Genomic DNA, 16,010 nt, shown 5'->3' with positions numbered 1-16,010 from the left:
CACTCTCGGCTTCACCGTCTTGTTTCCTTGTAGCAGGGGCGTAAGATAACTCGCATCCCAGGAAGTCTTCTCCCGTTCGCCTCGGGAGCATGGCAGCGTAGAATGCTGACCAGAGTGACGCTCCAGCTGACTCAACTTCCCCGTGTGCAGGGAATCACTGCGCTTGTGCAGCTCATATCAAAAGGGGGACTCGCAAGATACTGCTGCCTTTGACAACTCACATGGTCCCGGGGTTCGTAAACATACGATTCATGAACCTGGTCGAGAACGGGCGGTCTTCGCATGCATCGCTGCGCCAGGGATCACGCACAGTCAGGCTCACAGCAGATAGCGAGAGGATTAGTAAAAAGTCGGTCGCGGAGGCATACGGGTAGGTAACGCGAGGCGGTGGCGTGGTTTGGTTCCGCAGGGTCGCAAGAGGTCAGGATAGAGTTATGAGAAGGGCGTCACGTGCAGCGCGCTTCAGCGAGATCGACAGACGGACTCACTGCTGGCCGTTCGCATGTGCCAAGGCCGCGTCTTCCGATGGCAGAGTCGCGGTTGCACCGAGGATCAGGCGCGCAGCCATCACGTGCAAAGGGCGCAGGCGCGCGGGCGGCAGGAACGGCCCAAGCTGGAAGAGCTCAAGCTTCCTGCAGCTCCTCCACTATTTCGCAGCCTTCACCTCTCGTCAACGCCCCACGGCCGATGCTTTGCTCAGCACTCGGATGTAAGGGCTATTTGTCAGGCTCACGCAATGTCGTCACCATGCCCTCAGTACCCCGCAGCCGTGCCCAGGTTCCGCATGAGCCGATGGTTCCTGGCCGCAAGCAGCGCCCATCAGCCCACGCCTTCTGAGCCTCTTTCAGCCCTCGCTGCCGCCCGCTGACACATGTCTTGCAGCCCCAGACGCCTGCCCCTGTTTCTTCACGCTGCAGATCAGCAATCTGGAAGGCCGTACGTCATGCGCCAGTCGGATGTCTCTTTCAAGCCCACGCAGCTTCAGTTCCGATGACTCTATGCAGTGGGGGGACAGGATGCGGGGCCACCATGCAGCCCGCGAAAACAGCGCAGCCAGGCGCAGGGTTGAGGGCTGCGGACATGGTCCTGACCTTCAGGTACTGGCTCAATCTGACGCCTTCATTCGCCAGCCCACGCCATCTTACCTGACGTATGGCATTAGATCTGCCTAAACGTGTCCCCCCCAACAACGTCCTAAACAAGCCTCTACCCGTGATTACACGCTTCCAGACCCACAACGTGCCTCGTCTCGTATTAAAGCCTCCCGTACCGCCCCGACCTCAGAGCACACATTCCCACGCCAAGCACCTTGACAATGGCTATCGACACGCTCCCGGACACCGGCTCCGGCTTCGTGGGTGCCCTTCACAAGCGCTTCGACTCGTTCAGTCATGTCCAGCGTCCCGCCGCTGCCTCCCCCATAATTGACATCCGCCGTGATGCTGGCGAGGTCTCCCTGGCTGCTGCCATCTCCGAGGGCCTGCGTCCTGCGCCTGGATGCGAGAAGACGCTCCCCACACTGCTCCTCTACGACGAGGCTGGCCTGAGGCTGTTCGAGAAGATCACCTACCTGGACGAATACTACCTCACCAATGCTGAGATCGAAGTCCTGGAGGCCTACTCTGACAGCATTGCGGAGCATATCCAGCCTGGGTCCATGATCGTCGAGCTCGGGAGTGGGCAAGTGTTCTATTCTTTCACCCGCACGGGATTGAGTGGTTTGCTAACAGCGTGGGCAGCAATCTACGTAAGGTGAACATCCTCTTGCAAGCTTTGGAGAGACAGAAGAAGGACGTGGACTACTTCGCCCTGGATCTTTCTCTGCCAGAGCTTGAGCGTACCCTGGCTCAGGTCCCCAGCCAAAGCTACAACCACGTGACCTGCCATGGTCTCCATGGTACCTACGACGATGGCATGGTGTGGATGAAGCGTCCTGAAATTGCCTCCAGGCCAAAGACGGTCCTCTGGCTTGGCTCCAGCGTTGGTAACTTCAAGAGGCACGAGGCGGGGCCATTCTTACACAGCATTACCCACTCTCTACAGACGGGCGACAAGCTCCTCGTTGGCATCGATGCATGCAAAGATTCAGAGAGGGTCTACCATGCGTACAACGACCGACACAACGTCACCCACGAGTTCATCCTCAACGGCTTGAAAAACGCCAACAGGATCCTCGGTTCCGAACAGTTCAAGCCTGGCGAGTGGGAGGTCATTGGCGAATACGACGCTCAAAACGGCCGACACCACGCTTTCGTCTCGCCACTGAAGGATGTGACCGTTGATGGCATCAGAATCAGATCTGGCGAGAGGCTCCGGATCGAGGAAAGCTACAAATACAGCGCGGAGGAAACTAGGCAACTGTGGGAGACAGGACAGGTCGCCGAAGGTTGCAAGTGGACGAACAAGACTGGCGACTACGGACTTCATCTGGTCTCAAAGCCGAAAGTATTCTGGCCCCTGAAACCTGAGCAGTATGCAGCCAACCCGGTTCCATCCATGACGGATTGGGAGCAGCTTTGGTCTGCCTGGGATGCCGTGACTCGGGATATGTTACCAGAGGAAGAGCTGTTAGACCAGCCCATCAAACTACGCAACGCTTGTATTTTCTACCTTGGGCACATTCCCACATTCTTGGACATCCACCTTTCTCGTGCCACTGGCCGACCCGGGACCGACCCGAAATATTACCCGCAGATCTTTGAAAGAGGAATCGATCCGGACGTTGATGACCCGAAGCAGTGCCACTCTCACAGTGAGATCCCAGACTCTTGGCCTCCTGTTGAAGAAGTTCTCGGCTTCCAGGATGCTGTCCGCCGGAGGGTCAAGGGATTGTATGATTCTGGTGAAGCTGGGTCAAACCGACGCGTTTCCCGGGCCATTTGGATTGGTTATGAGCACGAGATCATGCACCTGGAGACGCTGCTCTACATGCTTTTACAAAGCGACAAGACTTTGCCACCTCCAGCTACAGTTACACCCAACTTCGAGCAGCTAGCCAATCAAGCGGCGCGCGAAGCCGTTGAAAACGAGTGGTTCAATATCCCCGCTTCTGAGATTTCGGAAGGTCTTGACGATCCGGAAGACAATGACGGACCTCTGCGATACTTCGGCTGGGACAATGAGAAGCCTCGTCGCAAGCTCAATGTTGGGTCGTTCGAGGCCAAGGCTCGTCCAATCACCAACGGGGAGTACAAGGACTACCTAGAGCAGACCAAGTGCTCTGAGCTCCCGGCGTCCTGGGCGACGTCCAAGTCTGCTCCTTCTGTCAATGGAAACGGCCACGCCAATGGCGCCCTGAACGGGCATTCCGCGAATGAGCGCACTCCCGACGAGGGCAAGTTTGACGGTGTGTTCGTCAGGACCGTCTATGGCCGTGTTCCTCTCAAGTATGCGCTTGACTGGCCTGTCATTGCCTCTTACAACGAGTTGGCTGGTTGCGCTAGCTGGATGGGCGGTCGGATTCCTACGATGCCGGAAGCTCGTAGCATCTATGCTTATGTCGAGCGTCAGAAGGTCCTCGATGCAAACCAGCCGACCACGCAGCGTACGATCCCCGCAGTCAATGGCCACCTGGTGAATAATGGAGTGGAGGAGACACCGCCATCCCGCGCTTTGTCGAACCACCCCAACGGCGCCTCCAACACAGCTGATTCGTCTCCCCCCAATGCACATGATCTCTTCACCGATCTGAGCGGCACCAATGTCGCATTCAAGCATTGGCATCCCGTCCCGGTCACGCAGAACGGCGGCAAGCTCGCTGGTCAGGGTGACATGGGCGGCGCGTGGGAGTGGACGAGCACTGTTCTGGAGCCGCACGAGGGGTTCAAGGCCATGGATCTGTATCCTGGCTACACGGCGGATTTCTTCGACGGCAAGCACAATGTCGTGTTGGGTGGGTCATGGGCCACGCATCCGAGGATTGCGGGGAGGAAGACGTTCGTCAATTGGTACCAGAGGAATTATCTGTACTGCTGGGCAACGGCGAGAATCGTCCGAGACATCTGAGAGGGCTTGTTCTGAGGTCGTGCGCGAAGTATGAAAATGATGAGGTACGCAGCTCGGTAGGATCTTGGGCCTGGTCGATGAGCAAAACGGGATTTGATTCTGGCAGGATTCAATGAAAGGAACCTAGCGAACATGTGGTTAATCTCGTTCCGCGGGTGGTCACTCATTGGATGGAATGGGAATGGGTAAATTGAAACGAAGGTCTTACGATTGATGACTCTTTACTCCATCATGGACTACATTCTCTTAGCTTTAATATATGTGTTTATCGAAAGCGCTTGTCTGATTTGGAACAGGTAAGACCATACCAGCCGGGGCCCTCTCGGTCGGGGTTGATCAAGTCTCACGAAGTCGAAGGAAACAATGAGCCGTGGGTTCAGACTGTAAGGTCTCACTCTTGTTTGTGAACAACTGCTTTGTTTCTCCGTCTGTCTTTTCACATCCGACTTGGCAATAAAGCCTTCTTAGAACGTGTTTGCACCATAACACTGTAGCTCCGTTAATATGATACTAATTTAGAGGTACTACAACGAGCACGCTGCGATAAAAGAGGAGGGAAGATCGGAAAGAGGCAGAGGCGACGGCGGTCGCGGTGACGGTGACGGTGAACTCAAGAGAGCTGAGCAGCGCGCGCGCGTTGAGCAGTTCAGTGAATGTTGTGCTAGCGCGAGGTCGTCAGCAAAGCGTGCGGGAGGATAACACACTTCCTTGGCTAACACTTGCGACCACTTCCTCTCGCTGCATTTGCTCTTCGGTTCGCAAGCGCTAACCTGCACCCACCATCACTCTTCTTGCTCTTGGTCAACAGCCTCTTCCTCATCCTCCTCCTCCACCACCACACTCCAACAACCATTTCCCATCCCTCGTCCCCTACGCTTTAACAACCATCATGTCCACCCAACACTCGACTGCTAACGGCGTCTTGATGCCGCCATACGGCAATTCAGAAAACACGCCAAAGTTCGTCTGGGAAAGTACTCCTGGATTGGAGCACCATTGCCCGGTGTGCGCCACGCCGAACTCGCACTCATCCGTCAACACTTTCTGCCTGGGCGACCATGTCATGCCATGCCCGAAATACCACCAGACTCTCTTCTGGCCCAACAAGACAAGCGAGTGCGATGCTTGCAACCGCTCTCGCGAGGAGCATTACAAAAGGCACAAGGACATCGTGGCCTCGTTGCGCGAGCTCGAGCGCCTCGGTGTTAGGGTCTTCCCACCGCCGCCGCCCAGCACCAATGCCGGAAAAGCAGGCGCACTCGAAGCCAATGGCGCCTGTGTTCCGATGAGCCGATCACAGAAAAAGAAAGCAAAGAAACAACAGAAGGCCCTGGCTCGAGGAAGCACGGTGAATTCGACTCCCTATGCCGACATCCACCGCGTCGCAAAGGCTTTCCACCCCGATCCATTGGATCAGCAGGAGGGATTCGAAGAGGATCATATTGAAGTGGACGATTCAAACTTCCCAGACAATCTATTGCGTGACAGCCTAGACTACGCTTGGTACCGGCGAAGTCTTTCCCAGGGAAGAGTCGTCCCTCCTAAGATCGACGAAGAGGTCGCCGCCGCCCTGAAGCGCCTGGGCGTCGACGTTTCCCCAGCTGGACTGAAAAAATTCACAAAGGCTCAGAGAAGCGTGGTCAACAGGCTGCTTGGTCTCGCGAGGGCCGATCTCCATGCCCTGTGGAACGAGGAAGTCGAAACGGCGAAGCGCAGGGGCGGCTTTCTGCGATACGCCTCCATAAAGGCTCTCGAGCGCATGCATGATACAAGAATGGAGACACTCGAGCGTTTGAAAAGGCAGGGCAGGGCAGGCGAAGTTGGACAGGTGGCACCGGATGTTCATCCGGAAGAGGAAGATGGCCAGCAGGGGGAAGCAGTCAAGAACGAAGAAGCTGATCAGCGTGAGGAAGCAGTCGAGAACGCGGCAGCCGATCAGCAGGAGGAAGCAGTCCAGAAAAAGGCAGATGCTGTCGATGCTGAGGAGATTGATGCTCCCACCCAGGAGCAGGTCAGGTCCGACAGCGAGACTCCTGAGGCCAAAGTGTCCGGATCTGGTATCAACGACACCAGCATGGAAGACCCGGTAAGCATACCTTGCGGCGCGAAACCTTTATTTGACGCTGACTTTCCAAAGGCCATGGAGCCTTCTAAACTTGGCCAGAGCGACGACACCCTGCTGAAGACGGCCATTGGCATTCCTCTCCCGCCGCCGACCCTAGAGGAGCACAGGGACTGGGATGTTCAAGTCAACAAGGCCAATTTCCGCAGGATAGTTGAGAACACCTACATCCCTCCGGCGCGGACGACTCTCAAAGCGAGAGATTTCTTCAAGGCCGGCGTTTACAACTTGCACAACCATGACATCTGGGCGCAGCCACGCGACACGCCTCTGGAGCGGTTGGTTGATCCAGAGAAGGCGTACGTCATGATTTCCAACCACCACATCGACCCCAAGCGCCCGAGGTACGATGACTGGAAGGCCTTCATGACCGACATGAAGATGCCCATCCACCGTCCTTATGTGACGGTGCCGATCATGCCGGATGGGGTCTTCAGCACCCATGTGGACGTCGGCGCCCCCGCCAAAGCGTCGTCTTCACGTCTCGTCGTGCCAATGGGAGAGGATGTCTACATGGCAGAGGAGCAGCTCATCGATGAAGCGGTGAAAGCGCTGCTCAAGGGCGCAGCGGGCTGCCCGCCGGGTCACGTCGCCATGCTGATGAGCAATCACATCGTCCCTTTCGTCTTCGACGCGACGCAGCCGGCGCCCGACTTCCTCGTCGAGCAGTTCACCCGCGGCGACGGCTTCTGGGCCGAGCAGTGCTGGCAGTACCATCTCGTCGGCAGCATGAACCAGCGGAACCTGATGCTGCGTGACGGGCTGCTGCGCAAGAAAGACCTTGGGATGGCGACGGCCGAGGACGCGGCGCAGATCGAGCAGCTGGAGCGCCCGCTCAACAACAACGACTTGCCGCGCGGCTGCATCTGCGGCGGCCTCCATACCGAGCGCATGGTCGAGTGCGAGAACGCCCAGTGCCACTTGAGCGGCGTCCCCGTGCACGCCCGCTGCGTCGACGTCATCTACGCCCCGGCCGAGGGCGAGCACTACTTCTGCCGGAAGTGCACCAACGACCTGGTGTGGTTCGCCGTCGAGGAGAAAACCTGGAAACGCATCGAAGACGCCGTCGGCGATCCCGACAAGAAGGCGCCGAAGCTGGGCATGACGAGCGACGACCTGACTGCGCTGCTGACCGGGGTGCTGCGCCTTGTCCATTCCGACGCTGGCACCCAGGCCTTCGTGGACTTCGTGGAGAAGCCCTTCGATCCCGTGCCCAGGGAGAAGGTCCCCGTGGAGAAGATCGCGGAGCAGGTTGTGAGTCTCGTGGAGGATTCTAAGGAGATGGGCATGGCCAAGCTTGAGGCACGGGATGCCTACATGTGCATATACGGCGTCAGGACGCTCGAGGAGTGCGCGAGGGCGCAGGACAAGGGTGAGATGAGGGAAGGGGAGAACAACCTCAACTGGGGCACCGAGAACCTTGGACCCAATGCCCGCAAACTCTTCCTCTCTGATCCCGTCAAGGGCGCCGAGGCTGTGGTGAGGTGGGACATGGCGAAGCACTTATAGGATGTCGTAGTGTAGTAATTCGTGATGACTTCTTTCGTAGTGAAGCTCTAGCGTGGTCTTGGGTTGCGGCTGCCGAGTGTGGGCTCACTGGTTCTGCAACGGGCTTCGGCTGCGCGCCATCGCCATCGCAACGTGACAAACACTGTCCCTGTCGCTGTACACGCGCTGCTGATAACATGGACGTTTGCGGTAGCATAGATCGTGCGACCAGCGTCCTCTGCATCGAGTCCGTCGGGCCTGCCGTCTGTTACGAGCCAGAGACGACCAGATATTCAGCGCGAGCTGTAGAAAGCGAACGGTCGTGGAACTGGTGGACTTGGGAGCAGCGAGAGGCAGTGGAAGTAAAATGAGGCCTCAGATTCGTTTGAGAGATGAAAATGCCAGAAGAGGTGCACTCATAGGTGCAGAGATCTTTGCGAATAGGAAGTGTGCGTGAAGCACATGCTTGACCAATTATTAGACACCACGAGAAGATATGAGGTACAAGAGAGACGCAGCACTGCATCTGAACAGCATTAATAGATACCGCAAGCTACTGGAGCGGATGAGACGTGCCCATCATGACAAGTTCTGTTGGACATTGTCACTGACAGCGAGCGAACGTCTGGAGCGAAGCCAGCTTTAGGGCGACTCCGCTGCATAGAGTAAAGAAAAGCTTTACAATGCTACCATCTGAAGGAGCTGGTCGGTAGCTCGCTGTGGCTCGAATACTATCCTAAATGTGGGCAAACACCTCGAGACTGCATTTGCAATAGCGGGCGCCTTTGGCCGCTGTAGGTAAAGAATATTTCGCCTTTGTAACTGACACCGTACCTAAGTTAAGTTCAGATAAAGACAGCTCCTCCTCCATCAGGGTTGCACTTGAACAATGTCTATGTTGCTTGTAGTCCTGAAGTGAAAGCGCTCCTTGTTGCTGCTCAATGACGTCAGTGTCGCGCGCGTCGCGTCCCGTCGCGTCACCACCATTGACAAAAAACACTGCGCCTAAGAAAAAGAAAAGCATTTATGCTATCCGCATGATGAAACACACGGCGGAAGGGGAGAGCTTCTGCCAAATTGGCAAAACTGTAGGCCCTCCAACGGGATTCTGACAGAAAGACCTCTCGGCGAGAGATGGGTGTCTTTTTTGTTCCTCCCCAGGCACCACCTCGAATCGAACCTACGCACCCATTGCGTCTATCTGGTACCACCGGCCTGCTCCAAATGCCTCCAACTCTAACTCCGGTTTTGTAATTGAAGACAAGTGAAACAGACCAAGTGGGTTAATCATCGAGGCAGTTTCTGGCATAGTAAACAGCTTCGCTGGAACCGTTTATATACCGTAGGGAAATTATGTCCTCGCCTTACAGCTTCCCGAGTTGCTCTCACAGTTTCGCAGTCCAACCGCCCATAGATGTTTTTTTAATCAACGGCTCCCTCACCCGCGAGCTGCTCACCACACTCTCTACACACACGCATTACAAACTCGTCATAAGCGCCTGAAACTCATCCATTTTATGCTATCACTTCTCTCCGCGCATCGCCGCGCTCACCGTCTCCAGCCGGCGCCGCCTTCCGTCCACCTGCTTATGGAATTTTCCTAGACCTTCGCTCACTCTCAGCCCTCCGCAAGCACTTCTCATAACTTCGACGAGCTCACACTTGAAGGACTAGCATTGTCGAGTAGTTTGACGAGGTGGACACGGCTGGATGCGCAAATATGGACATGCTCGGTGAAGTCATATGTTCAGGGTCACGCTACGCGTCCATTACGATATCTCACGGCACGGTTGTTGATGTGCTGGGTTTCATACAATATGATATATCTGTATTGGTTTGGCGCTATATTTCGAGTACGAAAGGGTATTCAAGTTCACCACCAGCGCCTGAATTCATGCTATCATTTGCCATAGCGCTGATTATCTTTTGAACTCCGCATAACCCACAAAATCACCGTCATCTCCAGAGGCTAACGACTGGAGCCAGCAGGATGTGATTAGATGAAGTCATTCCCGCCAAAGCCGCCGAATGGGTTTGGCGGTGCACCCCCTCCAAATCCACCACCGCCTGGGAACCCTCCGCCACGTGGAAGGCCCCTTCGTTGGTCGCCTGGGTTCACTGGATCATAACGTGCGCCAGGTGGAGCCAGAGGATTGTATCCTGCACCGCGTCCACCAGGATCTGCAAACAGCGGGTCATCGAAAGTAGGATGCATGCCTCCAGTTGGGCCTCCTCTGATTCCGCCACCGATACCACCCCAGTTCACAGGGTCGTGCGGGCCGAGACCGGCCGGATACAAATCTGATTCGCCATAGTTGCCAAGCGGAGCTCGTCCAGGCATGCCACGAGGTGGGCGGTTTATCTCATACTCGTCTTCAAAGCCTGGAGGAGGGAAATCTCCGGCGGGGACTGGCCGGCGGGGCGGCGCAGCTAGCGGGTCGTCGAATGGGTACGGACGTGCAGGAGGTGGCTGCGGATCTTCGCGCAGAGGATCGTAGCCTGGAGCGTTAGGGTCGCCACGTGGAGGCGGGTTGTTGTTCCTGCCACCGCTACTGTCGGCGCTGGTTCCTTCTGCTGACGTATTTTCTTCGTAGCCTTCCTTGCGGAGGTTCGGGGCGACCTTCTGTAGCACGCTTATCTTGAAGAGAGAGCCAAGGTCATTCAAGCGACCCGGCGAGATAAAAATGTCTTGAATTATCTTGGATGCGTTGTCGACAGCGGCCTCGGCCCCAGGGAGGGGCGTCGCCGGCACAGAGGATTCAGAGACGTAGTCGCGAGCAACCACCTCGAATGAAGCAGTCTTGTCGTCGCCCAAACCGACGGCTAAAACGACAGCTTTCGTACCTAGCCGATTCACCTTCACAAGATATTCCATTGAAGACTGGTCGTGAGCGTAGCGAAAGGCGTGGGATGAGGAGGCGTTCCACTCAGCAGGCAATGCGTGAGGCTCATGGGCGTCGGAGCTTGCTTCTGTGAGCTGTGAGTACGTGCCACGGGTATTGTGGGTTGGGAGAGCGTACGGATTTTGTGGTCTTCACCAAGTCCGATAAGCCTGAACCCGACAGCAATCATGCCAGCGTGGACAGCAAGGGCAACAGCATCGAAGGGATTTCTGATCTGGGGCGAGACGTCGCGCGGCAAGCTGGAGGCCATGAACAAGGCCAGCGAGCCTGCACTAAGCGGGTTTCCGGCGGTGTTCGCCATGGCTGTAGCTCAGTGCGAAGTGTCGTCAGTGTTATGGGTTGCGGCGAGATCGCAAGGGTCGAAGGTGGTAGTGTAGAGCTTCAGGCAGAAGGCGATGATGCCGTCACTGACGCAAAAGGCAACAGCTCCCCCGCCTAAGCGACCGGACTTAGCAGCAAACGCCGCAGCCTTGGCACACCGCGAAACTTCACCACCCAACCGCACAACACACCATGGTGCGCTTGAAGCACCGCTACCTGCTGGTGAACTTCCTGTACCCGTCGCCGGCAACCTCGTCGTCCAAGCCCGCCAAAGCCGTGCCTGATGTGGTCCAATTCCACCAGCCGAGCTCCGACAAGCTGACTGCCGGTCTTCTCATAAAAATCATCCGCGATGGCATTGCAGAGCTTTTTGGAGACTATGGCGCTGGTATGACAAGTGGTACACTGCAGGGTATGTAAAGCGCTCACTGTGCAGCAACCTGGCTGACTTTGCTGCCACAGTTAAATACTTCTCCCCCGCGACATCCACGGCTATCATACGCGTTTCGCGCGACCATTACCGCCTTGTCTGGGCCGCGCTGTCGTTCATCACGCGGCTCCCACATCCAGTCAATCAAGATTGCGTAGTCCAAGTCGTCCGCGTATCGGGCACCATCCGCAAAGCCGAGGAAGAAGCTATCAAGCGCGCAAAGCAGGCAATCCTGCACGCTCGGCGTGACGCCTCGGCCGATGTTCTGCTGGACCAGCGAGGAGCTGCCATGTCCGATGCTAGCAAGGTTCACGAAGACGTGCCGATGGGGGGTGTCGTCGACGATGAAGATGACGACAGCAGCGATGCATGATGAATCCTGCCCGTCGGACGTTTATTGCTCGGTCGTACGACATGTCCAACGGCACCGCACGCCACACCTGGCCCGGTTGCCGCCTCCGGATTCATCACAGGAAGAATAAAGCAACAATCAGGGTCTATTGTACGTTCGGCAATCTTGGAAACATCCCTGACCTGACTCGAGACTCCACAAATCTGTCTCACCCTGTGGCCATGTCCTTCTCGATCGCTATGGCTCAGCGCACAGGTCGATCCGGAAATGATACTAGTGGATATTGCCGAGCGCCATTGATATCAGAGTCCTTGCCGACGCGGAGCCGCATTGCTATTGTTCGGCTGCGCTTTTCGATCTCAACCTGCCGCCAGCCGAGTACGTCATGTCGGGCCATGCTGCTGACAGCTTCGCCGACGCGAAGCAGGTCCAGACCAGAGCGGACGCTTGCTCCATGGATCCACAGCTTCCGGCCGGAAGCGCTCCTCCGCCCCAACCTTATTCCCAGCCCCGCCCGTGACCCACAAACCGGACGACATGGTCGGGGGAAATGTTTGTAGCGGAGATTGCTACCGATCCTTCCCAGGTCTCCTGAAGTGGGAACCAAGTGGTCTTGAGCGATTTTGAAGGCCCCTCGCCGCAGGGAGCTTCAGGCAGCCAGAATAGGGAGACATGATTGCATGCGTGGGTCCTCCAATGAATGTGTGTACCTATTTTATATGCTTCCAGAGTGCAAAACGAGCGTACCTTCTTGACTGGGCTCCCCGGATTTCCTGTGTCCTCCAGCCTGGTACCTGAACTAAGCCTGAATCGAAGCGTTGGCGCTTCGATTATGGCAGGTTCTCGGCTCAGCATCACCGCAAAAAAGTCCCTGCGCAAAACCCTGCGGCGTATGCAAGCGCGCACATATGCATGATTGACCGCCTTTCTTAGAACACGATGTCGCAAAGTGTGCTCCGTGCGCACCTTCCTCAGATAAGGCCTCGAAGGAGCGCAAACTAGGCGTGGAGAGAAGCGGATATATCGAGAAGCAGCGTGTACCGGTTACCGGGGAATCCGAAACCGTCTTTCCCGATTCCTGTTAGGAACAAAAACTGAAGGCTCGTGTATGCCCCACTGAGCTAGCCTATTCGTTATAGCACACGAAAGCGCGTGCTTCTGTTGCATTAGTTCCTGCATTCATCGCCATATTCGTCCGGCGGCCGTGGCTGCAACGGTCCTAGCTTCTCCGCGCGGCTTTTCGTAATTGCAAGCAATCCAGTCCCTACAACTACTCTTTTCTCGATGCCCTTTGAGCCCCTGAGAAACATGGCCCAAACACTTCCTCGGTTTCGCTGTAATGCTACTATGAATCGTCGTCTCCAATCTCGATTCCGACGATTGGTCAGCTGTCGGGCCACCACCCGCCGACAGCGAGCCGGTCGGCCACTCCACACACCTACTGCCATTCGGGAGGCGCTGAGCCCTAGCTACAAGACTGCAAAGCACGGGGGCCAATAAGCCCTCTCCGGTCCCATCAAAATCATGAGAAGAAGAGAAGGAAGAAAAAGCAAAAACCAATGGTACGGAGTTCTCGATCATGGTTAGTATTATTGCGTGCCGTTGCCAGCGAAAACGGCGCTCTCTCCCCCTGTCCGCCCCGTTGCCAAGATGGCTCTATTCGCCCTGTGGCGCACTGCTGGCGCGGCCGCGAAAGAAACCGCGCGCGTCGTCGTCGGGCTTGCGGCACACACACGGCACCGGCTTTTTTCGTTGCGGGTTTTCGCGTGCAGTCTCGCGGCAGAGAGGGGCAGCACAGTAATCACCGCGGCTAGAGCAGCAGGGACAAGGGCCGTTGCTGAATGTGCCGCCTGCGGCTTTTCCGGGGACGGACCGTGCTCTCTCTCGTTTGCGGGCGGGAGCGCGGTTATTACGCCCTTGGATTCATCCCCCTTGTCCGGCCGGGAAAAAGATTAGCAAGGCCGCTTTACCGAATGGGCCGGAGATGACGAGTTTCTGATGATCGAATCGAGGGGACGAAAACTTGGAAGGTCGAGGCTCGTCGACGACGGGGGGAAGTGACGGGAAGGTTCCGGTGCGGAGCAGGCTCCCGAACCGATGTTGCGGAGCGGGAAGGATTGTGAGGCAAAAAGGCAACCTCGCGGTGGATCAGAGAGATGAATCTGGTTTCGAGCCGTACAAATCATGGCCAGTACAATACTCGCTTACGCATTCGTGCTGCTGCCGACCGTTCGTCTTGAAACCTGCCACGAACCGCCGGGCTGGAGACGGAGGCAATTCGTCATGCACGGGGTCAGGGCAGTCAATCACTGGGAGCGAGGCATTTCGTCCGTAACACGCAAGCACATGTAGCGAGGAAAAAAGGACCCGGAGCCAAGAGTAGCGATCCTGCCCGCAGAAATGCTCGTTCATCCTCAATCTTCCACCGGCCCACGCTGTCCGCCGCCGCTTTCGTGCGCATCCGAACGCACCTCGTTCAGACGGCCCGACCGGAGCACCAACGGCGGCGAAACCCTTCCAACCTACTTTTACTTACTCGTGAACACCGTCTTGGGAGCCGGGTCCAGCCGGCTGCCCTTCTTTTTCCCACACAGACACACAAATGCCCCCGCCAACTCGCCCCGTCAGTGGGCCGAGGCGCCGCGGGAAGGCAGCAGAACGAAAAGTCAAACACCAGCCACAAGGTGGTCCAGGTGATAGCTGGAGTGGTGCTATGTGCCTTCTTTCGTGAACGAGTGTGTGGGGCTCATCGCACATTTTCCCTCTGGATTTGTATTCTCGTTTCCCTTTTTTCGACCTCCGAGGTAAAAGAGCGACGGTGTGACTGTCCAAGTGGCCCTTCAGCCTTGGTCATCACGGAGAGAAAGAGGGGCAGGGCCCAGAGCCGATCTTTCTTGGGAATCCTTGGGCAGACCCGATGTTTTGTCCCGGGCGGGTCTTTGCAGGATCGCTGTTGTGTAACGTGTGCACAGACTCACGCACACACCACCACCACTTCCTCCCGTCCCGCCATTCTCTTTTCCCTACTGGACTACACGCGCACGCGCCTGCTTGTCGAACACGAAAAAAAAAAAAAAGATGGCGGCTGTTCCTCAGGCATGTAAGCTCCGAGCTTATGTGGGGAGTAGAATGGCGTGGAGAAAAGAGATACGAGAAGAAATGAAATGAAGCAGTAAGAAGAGAAGATCGAATGTGCATTCAGCAGGCGTCCGCGGCCCGCGCACTCCCTGCCAATGACGCGCGAAGGAACAGAGAGCGGGACGGAAAAGTCGAGACCTCGATGCCAAAGCAGATCAACGAGTCGTGCATACCGAGATCCCATAAGAAGTAGCGATCAGTCGTCGCCAGCGTGCAAACACGACAAAACATGACCCCTAATTGTCAGCAGCAACAGGCGCCAACACTTATTGCCTCCGCGCGCTGCCATCAGAGTATCTTTGTTGCGTGTACACCACTCATCGGTCACCCACTCCATGTAAGGCCCCCGCTTCTCGCATGATCTTGTACCCATCGTGCAGCTTCCCCTCTCCCTCCCTCTTCCCTGTGAGGGAAAGAGGAGCAAGACCGCCCATCCAATCCCCCGTGCTGCTGCCGTCTCCATGCCGCACAGACCACACGTTCTTGATCCCACGTCCGGCATCCGGCAGTAAGCCCCGGGCGTATTGGCGCGGCGGGATCCGCTCGCGTGTCAGCACAGTAGCGCCCGACACCGGGGTGTGGAGAGGTTTCATGAGAGTGTCGTAAGTGAAATGCAAAATGATATTGAAGCTTCAGGTGGTCCCCTAGTGATTGGGTGGGTGGGTTGATCAGAGCTGGCGCGCACACGAAATCCCATGTAGTCTGAAAAAAGAGCGATGGAGAAAGAAACATGGCCTGACTCCCCTCGGCTTACTTCCTACGGATATTACGGACCTCTCTGCCAGTCGCGCTCCCTGCGCTGGCTGGCCGCTTCTCGCTTCCTTCCGCAGGAGAATGCCGCCGCTCTGCTGTTGCTGCATTGCATGGGAAGGATAATTCCGTTTCAATGGGCGTAGAGGACGGCAACAGAGTATGTCGAGACCGATACACAAGCCACGGCATACCATGGATATGCGGAGTGGTGTGGAACGTGCTGCGGAGATCTGCGCGGGTAATTTCTACAGCGCCGCATTTGCTGCGGCACATCAAGCGAGTGTTGGTGGCGCAGAGCAGATGATGGACATTGTTCACACTACAACGCCGGCTAAGTACCAGTGCTCGTCAAATCCGCAGGCGCTGAAAGGAGGGATAAAGGCCCAGGCGGCCCAGGAGAAGCTCAGATAATGGATGATTTCCGACTTTACATGGATTGCATATGTGGCGTTCAGTTTGTGTAACATTCACACGGGAGCTTGTCCTGGCGGCCGGTAT

At 56.5% G+C, this 16,010-nt stretch overlaps 4 protein-coding genes across 4 annotated transcripts; 3 read left to right on the top strand and 1 right to left on the bottom strand.

Annotated features, from left to right (window-relative positions):
• Positions 1-1,315: 1,315 nt before the first annotated feature.
• Positions 1,316-4,005, top strand: LTHEOB_7920 (uncharacterized protein; the record flags this gene model as incomplete). Its single annotated transcript, XM_035517340.1, has 2 exons — positions 1,316-1,686; positions 1,740-4,005. The coding sequence occupies 2 exons, from the start codon at positions 1,316-1,318 to the stop codon at positions 4,003-4,005; spliced, it is 2,637 nt and encodes an 878-aa protein (XP_035370939.1).
• Positions 4,006-4,894: 889 nt separating this feature from the next.
• Positions 4,895-7,636, top strand: LTHEOB_7919 (Zinc finger ring fyve phd-type protein; the record flags this gene model as incomplete). The annotated part of the gene is made up of 2 exons (XM_035517338.1): positions 4,895-6,091; positions 6,143-7,636. The coding sequence occupies 2 exons, from the start codon at positions 4,895-4,897 to the stop codon at positions 7,634-7,636; spliced, it is 2,691 nt and encodes an 896-aa protein (XP_035370938.1).
• Positions 7,637-9,611: 1,975 nt separating this feature from the next.
• Positions 9,612-10,819, bottom strand: LTHEOB_7918 (PI31 proteasome regulator; the record flags this gene model as incomplete). The annotated part of the gene is made up of 2 exons (XM_035517337.1): positions 9,612-10,585; positions 10,636-10,819. The coding sequence occupies 2 exons, from the start codon at positions 10,817-10,819 to the stop codon at positions 9,612-9,614; spliced, it is 1,158 nt and encodes a 385-aa protein (XP_035370937.1).
• A 212-nt stretch (positions 10,820-11,031) lies between these two features.
• On the top strand, positions 11,032-11,642 carry LTHEOB_7917 (Rpp14 pop5 family protein; the record flags this gene model as incomplete). Its single annotated transcript, XM_035517336.1, has 2 exons — positions 11,032-11,251; positions 11,302-11,642. 2 exons carry the CDS (start codon positions 11,032-11,034, stop codon positions 11,640-11,642), a joined length of 561 nt encoding a protein of 186 aa, XP_035370936.1.
• Between the last annotated feature and the right edge of the window lie 4,368 nt (positions 11,643-16,010).

This window comes from Lasiodiplodia theobromae (genome assembly GCF_012971845.1).
Source record: "Lasiodiplodia theobromae strain AM2As chromosome Unknown scaffold_24, whole genome shotgun sequence".
In the NCBI taxonomy this organism is placed as follows: domain Eukaryota; kingdom Fungi; phylum Ascomycota; class Dothideomycetes; order Botryosphaeriales; family Botryosphaeriaceae; genus Lasiodiplodia; species Lasiodiplodia theobromae.
This window is presented reverse-complemented; position numbering and strand designations above follow the sequence as displayed.